The sequence below is a fragment of the Somniosus microcephalus genome, unplaced genomic scaffold (assembly GCF_052327205.1).
Source record: "Somniosus microcephalus isolate GS21.2 unplaced genomic scaffold, FLI_Smic_1.0 unresolved_chr1, whole genome shotgun sequence".
Lineage (NCBI taxonomy): Eukaryota > Metazoa > Chordata > Chondrichthyes > Squaliformes > Somniosidae > Somniosus > Somniosus microcephalus.
This window is the reverse complement of record NW_028225179.1, coordinates 115,550,901-115,559,355: the sequence shown is the minus strand read 5'-3', so window position 1 is coordinate 115,559,355 and position 8,455 is coordinate 115,550,901. Positions and strand designations below refer to the sequence as shown.

At 49.6% G+C, this 8,455-nt stretch overlaps 1 protein-coding gene across 1 annotated transcript in view; it reads left to right on the top strand.

The window, feature by feature from the left end:
- Positions 1–899: 899 nt before the first annotated feature.
- LOC147095729 (E3 ubiquitin-protein ligase TRIM39-like) overlaps positions 900–8,455 on the top strand; it is a 43,447-nt gene continuing 35,891 nt past the window's right edge. Inside the window, exons 1-4 of the mRNA XM_085974778.1 lie at positions 900–1,310; positions 3,907–4,002; positions 5,169–5,399; positions 7,126–7,148. Of these exons, the coding sequence (XP_085830904.1) occupies positions 900–1,310; positions 3,907–4,002; positions 5,169–5,399; positions 7,126–7,148 (761 nt within the window). The remainder of the gene's footprint in view (positions 1,311–3,906; positions 4,003–5,168; positions 5,400–7,125; positions 7,149–8,455) is intronic.

Genomic DNA, 8,455 nt, shown 5'->3' with positions numbered 1-8,455 from the left:
TTGCCGTGCTGGAGCTCCGAGTAGAGCGCTTGTTTTGGGAGTCTTGTATCGGGCATGTGGACAATGTGACCCGTCCATCGGAGCTGATTGAGCGTGGTCAGAGCTTCGATGCTGGGGATGTTGGCCTGAGCAAGAACACTGACGTTGGTGCGCCTATCCTGCCAATGGATTTGCAGGATCTTGCAGAGTACCTTCACCACATGGACTGCAACAGTTCAAGAAGGTGGCTCACCACCGCCTTCTCAAGGGCAGTTAGGGATGGGCAATAAATGCCAGCCTGGCCAGCGACGCCCACATCCTGTGAACCAATAATTTAAAAAAAATCAGGGGTCTGTTCAGTTGAGTTTGATGGGGAGGGGAAGGGCCGGGTGAATGTAGTTCCTTTATTGTGAATGGCTGGGTTAAGATGAACCCCTTTTACTGGTGCCTATCCTGTGACTTCCTGTACAATGCAATCACTCAGGGACTCATTTCCCAGGGAACAACTCCTGCCTTTCTATGAAGCTTCCGGCCAGCACAGCGCCGCCTGTTGGCCGAGAATGGGGACTGCAGCCCCCTGGGGACGTCACAGACACCGGTCAGTGCCTGAGCAAGTAAGTTCGAGTCCAGCAATTGCAGCAACGACAATTAAAAAAAAATGATATATATTATTAAAGAAATTTGCATCTTAGATAAAAAAGGTACTGCAAACACGAGGAACAGATGATAAATCGCTCAGCATTTAAGATAGGCTTTGCCATCTGAAAAAACTCGCAAGAAACCGACAAGAAACTGACAAGTGGGTGAAAATAAGAATAGCATTTAAGATTGGCTTTGCAATCTGAAAACACTCGCAAGAAACTGACAAGTGGGTGAAAATAAGAATAATTTTTTTTTAAAGTAATTAATTGCTGGCGACCATGGCATCCGAAAAGGAATTGGAAAACATCATAAACGAAGCCATCTGCTCGATCTGCCTGGAGTTCTACAAAGAGCCGGTGATGGTCGAATGCGGGCACAATTTTTGCAAAGCGTGCATCCTGAAGTACTGGGAGAAGCAGAAAGACCTGGTCTCCTGCCCCAAGTGCCGGGAGGAGTTCCCGCAGCGGAACTTCAGGCTCAACCGCTTCGCCGCCAACATGGTGGAGAGCGTCCGCAAGCTCAGCCTCAAGCCCAAGGACGGCACATTTTCGCGCTGCGTTCAGCACGACGAGAAGCTCAAGCTCTTCTGCGAGAACGACCGCACGGCCATCTGCGTGGTCTGCGCCGTCTCGCACGAGCACAGGGACCACAAAATCAGCCCCTTGAAGGACGTCGCGGAAGTCTACAAGGTAAAGTGCGAATGTGGGGCGGCGAGAACGCCAGTGGCTCAGTCGGCTTGGAGTCAGAAGGTTGTGGGTTCAAAGACTCCCACTCCCAGGGTCTTTGAGCCCATAAAGCTAGGCTGGCACTCCTGGTGCGGCACCGGGGGGGGGGAGCGCTGCGCTGCGCTGCCGGAGGTGCCGTCTTTCGGATGAGGCGTTAAACTGAGGCCCCCCCCCCTCTCCCTCTCAGGTGGACGTAAAAGATCCCATGGCACTATTTCGAAGAAGAGTAGGGGGAGTTCTCCCCGGTGTCCTGGTCAATATTTATCCCTCAACCAACATCACTAAAAAACATTATCTGGTCATTATCACATTGCTGTCTGTGGGAGCTTGCTGTGCGCAAATTGGCTGCTACATTTCCCACATTACAACAGTGACTGCACTCTTAAAAATGACTTTATTGGCTGTAAAGCGCTTTGAGACGTCCAGTGGTCGTGAAAGGCACTAAATAAATGCAAGTCTTTCTTTCTTTGCCTCTCCCCTCCCCTGTTAAAATTGGGCGTGCAAAACTCACAAAGCCAAGCTCGGTATGGCGATCTCTCCATTCTTTCAGGATACTGTGATCGGCTGCTGGGGTTGGGTGGGATTGGGAGATGCTCTCTTGACACTTTGGAACTGGCTGGGGTTGGGTGGGTGGGAGTTGAGGCCAGAAGGCTGTGGGTTCGAGTCCCACTCCAGAGATTTGAGAACCTAATCCAGGCTGACACTCCAGTGCAGTACTGAAGGAATGCTGCACTGTCGGAGGTGGCGTCTTTCGGATGAGACGTTAAACCGAGGCCCTGTCTGCTCTCTCAGGTGGACGTAAAAGATCCCACGGCCACTATTTCAAAGAAGAGCAGGGGAGTTCTCCCCGCTGTCCTGGGCCAATATTTATCCCTCAATCAACATCACTAAAAAAAAACTATCTGGTCATTATCACATTGCTGATTGTGGGAGCTTGCTGTGCGCAAATTGGCAGCTGCGTTTCCTACATTACAACAGTGACTACACTTCAAAAGTACTTCATTGGCTGTAAAGTGCTTTGGGATATCCTGAGATCGTGAAAGGTGCGATAGAGATGGAAACCGTTCTTCTTCTTGGACCCTTTATGTTTGGTTCAGGAAAAGTCCATCTGTTCTACACACTCGCGCTCTTTTGATTGTCATCCCTACCCAGACCAGCCCAAGCATGCAATCTCTTCATGATGGTGTCGTACTGTAATCCTTAGGGCGCTGGGCTAGCAACCCAGGGGTCCTCAGTTCAAATGACTTCCGAAAATCCTGGGTTCGCGCCAGAAACATCACCATGGAGGCTGTTGGATTGTCAGTAAAAACCCAACCGGCTCGCTAAAGCCGTTCAGGGATAGGGAACCCGCCTACACGTAACTCCAGTCCCAGTCGAGTCTTATTGGCATCTGAAGTGACCCGGAAAGCCACTCCGTCAACTGAGGAATCCACTTTCCGGCCACCAACTTCTCAGTTGAAGGTCTTCTCAGTGTAACTAGGGTTGGGCAATAGGTCTCGAGAACAAATACATGAAAGATGGTTATAATAGCAAAATACTGCGGATGCTGGAAATCTGAAATAACAACATTTTATCTTTCCTGCCTCTTACAAAAGTACAGGGTGTTCTTTCTATTCCTTCTTCCCCTCCTACCCCCCCGCCCCAACTGTGTCTGCACCTGCTTAATATCGGTTACATCTCCAGCTTTTACCAGTTCTGATGAAGGGTCCCAGACCTGAAACGTTAACTCTGTTTCTCTCTCCACGGATGCTGCCTGGCCTGCTGAGTATTTCCAGCATTTTCTGTTGTTACATGAAAGATGGTGCCATGCTGGCTGTTTCTACTCTGTTGTGTTTGCCTTGTGAAACATGGGAGTGACTTTCCCCTTTACTGCCTTAAGCACAGAGAGGGCAATCTGGTGGAGGGCATCGCGCACCCCTTACAGAGCCGGCCAGACTCGGAGTCAGCCCTGGCTCAGTGGGCCGCACTCTCACCTCGGAGTCAGAAGGTCGTGGGTTCAAGTCCCCACTCCAGAGACTTGAGCACAAAATCAAGGCTGACACTCCCAGTGCAGCACTGATGGAGTGAGGTACTGCATTTCCAATGCGACGTTAAACCGAGGCCCCGTCTGCCCTCTCAGGTGAATGCAAAAGATCCTATTTTGAAGAAGAGCAGGGGGAGTTCTCCCCAGTGTCCTGGGGCCAATGTTTATCCCTCAACCATTATCACCTAAATCAGATCATCTGGTCATTTATATCATGGGAGCTTGCTGTGCGCCAATTGACCACCGCGTTGCCTATATTACAACAGTGACCACATTTCAAAAAGTACTTAATTGGCTGTAAAGCGCTTTGGGACATCCGGTGGTCCGAAAGGCGCTATATAAATGTAAGTCTGTCTTTCAATGGAAGGAAAATCCAAGGGGGGTGGGGAGGCCGGGGGGTGTTTTGTTACAGCACCTCCCGCCCAAATTTGTTCTCCCCGCACCGGCGATGCTTAACGCCCAGGCGGCCAAGGTGGCAATCGACCCCATTCTGTCTCAGGACAGCGTGCCATTATAACCATCCAATAATACTTTCAGGGAAAGCTGCAAACTGTGCTGGACCTCCTCAAGAAGCAAGTGGATGAAATCTCCAGCTGCAGGACCAGTCAACAGAACAACATAACTAAGCTGAAGGTGAGGCATTAACCTGACCAGCTGTGCAGGTGTGCAGGTGGTGGGCACACAGCCGGGTTACCGGGACGACAAGCGCTCCACCTTGCTCACCGAGAAAAGGAGGTGGAGGGCCAAGGGCTATTGTGTAGGCTGGAAATGAAAACAAAAGGGGCAAATCAGTAAGAGATGAGTGGGCTGAAGTCAATGGAAACTAATATTGGGCGGGGTGTAAAGCTGGCATTCCTCCCTATCCGGTAGGATTCCTGCCCGGCCAGTTAGATTAAGTGACTGAGCAAGTAGTCTTCATTTAGAAACATAGAAAAATAGGAGCAGGAGTCGGCCATTTGGCCCTTTGAGCCTGCTCCACCATTCACTATGATCATGGCTGATCCTCTATCTCAATGCCACATTCCCGCTCTCTCCCCATACAACTTGACGCCTTTTGCATCTAGAAATCTATCTATCTCCTTCTTAAATATTTGAGGACGTAGAAGATGCAGGGATTAGGAAGAACGTGTTGATGTCGTAATTCCAAGAAAGGAAAGTTCAAGGTGAGGGTGGAGGGGCGGTGGGAAATTGTGCATTCTAGTGTGGATAAAATAGCGTAAGTTGCCATGAGAGAAAGCTTAGAAGCTAAAGGTGAGCCACAGCCCCCTCCCTATCTGAGGACAGACATGGTCTCGCTCCAGAGGTACGAGAGAGATTCTTCGATTCCATCGCAATATTAAAGTTTTGGGAGGACTTAGACTTGACCAGCAGTGAAGGGTTGTCAGGGAGAAGGTTCTGGTTCCTTGGCTTACAGGAAACTTTGGTTTATCCGGAAGTTAACTGTCCGGAATGCTCGAGCCACCGGCAAAAATCAGGAGCCGTTTCGTTAGGTTTTTTTTCTTTTCGTTGCTTTTTTTTCACCAGTCAGGCTCTGCAAGGTCTCGCTGAAGCTGTTGCTTAGCTACAGAGACGCTTGCAAGGTATGGCCGACTGTTTAGAAGCTGTTGCTAAGCAACAGGGTTTGTTGCCAGATACGGAGCTCAAAATCTCCGTATGTTTCAACATTAGCGCTGGTTTGTCCGGCAGTTTTGATGGGACGGCAACAGCTTGGTCCCGTCGGTGCCGGATATCACAAAGTTTCCTGTACTTGGGAAGGTCTTGTTCTCCGGATTTGTGACAGCGGGGCTTTCTTTCCACAGAAACAAGCCGATGATATTCGGAGGAACGTCGAGTCTGAATTTGCCAAGCTTCGCCAGTATCTGCGTGACGAGGAGAAGCTGCTGTTGGGGAAGATTAAAATGAAGGAAGACAGCGTCTTGCTGCAGCTGGAAGAAAACGTGAAGTCAATTTCGACGGAGAGTGCCCGGATGAACAAACGAATAGCAGATGTACAGAAGAGGCTGACCATGGAGGAGACGGAATTACTTAAGGTAGGGAGTGGTTGACATTTTAGAGCATTGTTCACGCAGGGGGAACCAGGGACGCTGACGTGATGGGGTTAATTTGAACCGAGCTTGCCAGGCGGGATTCCCACGGGATCGGGCGGAACGCCGGTCTTTGCAACCCCGCCTGATATTACTCTCCACTGAGCTCAACGGCAAGAAAATCGGGGCGCGGTGAAGGAGGGGGGAGTAAAAGCAGCATCGCACCCGATCCCCGTCAGGGCTCGACAGACTGGACGCAGGGAGGATGTTTCCCTGGCTGGGGGGGTCTAGAACGAGGGGTCACAGTCTCAGGATACGGGGTAGGACATTCAGGACTGAGATGAGGAGAAATTTCTTCACTCAGAGGGTGGTGAACCTGTGGAATTCTCTACCACAGAAGGCAGTGGAGGCCAAGTCACTGAATATATTTAAGAACATAAGAAATAGGAGCAGGAATAGGCCACTTGGCCCCTCGAGCCTGCTCCACCGTTCAATAAGATCATGGCTGATCTTGGGCTCAAAGCCACTTCCCTGCCCGCTCCCCATAACCCTTCACTCCCTTACCTTGCAAAAATCTGTCTATCTCCACCTTAAATGTATTTAATGACCCAGCCTCCACGGCTCTCTGGGGCAGAGAATTCCACAGATTTACGACCCTCTGAGAGAAGAAATTCCTCCTCATCTCGGTTCTAAAAGGGCGACCCTTTGTTCTGAAACTATGCCCCCGAGTTCTAGATTTCCATCCTCTCTGCATCAATTGCATTTAAGAAGGAGATAGATAGATTTCTAGACACAAAAGGCATCAAGGGGTATGGGGAGAGAGTGGGAATATGGTATTGAGATAGAGGATCAGCCATGATCATATTGAACGGCGGAGCAGGCTCGAAGGGCCGAACGGCCTACTCCTGCTCCGATTTTTCTATGTTTCCTGACGGGCGGAGTTAGGTTCAAATTGCCCCCCACATCAGGATAACGCTTCAGAGACATGGCAGAACTGGCAAGTATGTTGCAGCCGAGACCGTGGGCAGAACGGAAGCTTGCAGATCAGAAGTGATTGCGGTCGGAGGTCAAAACGTGGGCCGAGCCAACCAAAGGTCAAACAGAATGACAGTGCGTCAGAGTACGAGTTGGAAAGGGGACAGTCACCGCACGTGCTGGGGAGTCAGTGGAAGGGGCTACATTATCATTCGCGAGACGTATTGCGACGGGGTGAGGGGGAAATGGAATTCGCACTGATGCCTGGAAGAGAATATTATGGACCGAAGTCTGTTGAATAAATTACAGGGACTGAGCGCAACGTAGTGCGAGGTGAAGCTGAGAATAATAGTCTCGGGCAGCTCTGAGGATAATCTAGTCTGGGTAGGGTTTAGGAGAACAGGGCCCGGGTAGGGTTAGGATCATTTCGACTAGGATTGCTGAGGACACTATGGTCGAGGGTGGGGAAGTGGGTTCTATAGTGTTGGAATCGATGTTTCCCCCTAAGGTGCGCGGGCGTGAGGCCGTGCACCTATCAGGAGGTCCCGTGCTGGACGCTGCTGCCGGTGCGGCAAATTTAAAGGGACCATGCAGGGAGAAAAAAAATGCTAGAGGGAGCATTTGTTAATTGAGATATAAATGTCATTTTAATATATCGAGGTAGAGCCGATCCCATTGGAATCTGTTTGAATTTTAACTGCTTGACTGTTTATTTCCATCTCCAAGACCTCTAACCTCCTCCATTCTTTATGCCTAGAACATAAAAGTGGTGCTTGAAGGGTATGTAATCTTTTCTCTGTCTATCCAGTTCTAATTCGATTTTCTAACGCCGAGTATCCTTATGTTTCCTTTTTGTGTGAATATCATTTCAAAACAGATTGTATTCAATGAACAAGTGTACATTGTTAGAGGGAATTCATTCACAAGTTCCTTTGCTCGCGAACACGATCCTCAAACCTGTGGCAGGAGAGCGACTAGGGACGGCAGATCAACTTTGACCAGATAGATTTATTATGAATATATTTAAGAAGGAGATATAGATTTCTAGACACAAAAGGCATCAAGGGGTATGGGGAGAGAGCGGGAATATGGTATTGAGATAGAGGATCAGCCATGATCATATTGAATGGTGGAGCAGGCTCGAAGGGCCGAATGGCCGACTCCTGCTCCGATTTTTCTATGTTTTCTATATTATTTTGATATTGTACCTAAACGCATCTCTCCGGATCTCCCAAAGCACCTCGCGTGCAACTGGTACCATTGACGCCTAAATAACGGTGTGCACCATTAGCCTCACCGTTATTTTGACAGCACAATCTGGCCCATTGAGTAAACCATTTTGCAGAGTATTTGAATGGGGCATCGTTTTTTGCGCAGGTACGTGAATGATTTTCTCGGGTTATTGTGACAGTGTTGGTTGAGGGATGGTTATGATTTGGATCTGGTTTTTTAAATTAGTTTATGGGATGTGGGCGTCACTGACAAGGCCAGCATTTATTGCCCATCCCTAGTCGCCCTTGAGAAGGTGGTGGTGAGCCGCCTTCTTGAACCGCTGCAGTCCGTGTGGTGAAGGTGCTCCCACAGTGCTGTTAGGGAGGGAGTTCCAGGATTTTGACCCAGTAACGATGAAGGATCGGGGATATATTTCCAAGTCAGGATGGTGTGTGACTTGGAGGGGAACTTGGAGGTTGTGTTGTTCCCATGCGCCTGCTACCCTTGTCCTTCTAGGTGGAAGAGGTTGCGGGTTTGGGAGGTGCTGCCGAAGAAGCCTTGGCGAGTTGCTGCAGTGCATCTTGTAGATGGTACACACTGCAGCCATGGTACGCCGGTGGTGGAGGGAGTGAATCTTTAAGGTGGTGGATGGGGTGCCAATCAAGCGGGCTGCTTTGTCCTGGATGGTGTCGAGCTTCTTGAGTGTTGTTGGAGCTGCACTCATCCAGGCAAGTGGAGAGTATTCCATCACACTCCTTACTTGTGCCTTGTAGACGGTGGAAAGGATTTGGGGAGTGTGGTAAACCACTGTTATTGTTGTTCACCGTTGTTGTTGTTGTACACTGTTGTATCTAGGCATGCCTCAGCATGCCTCT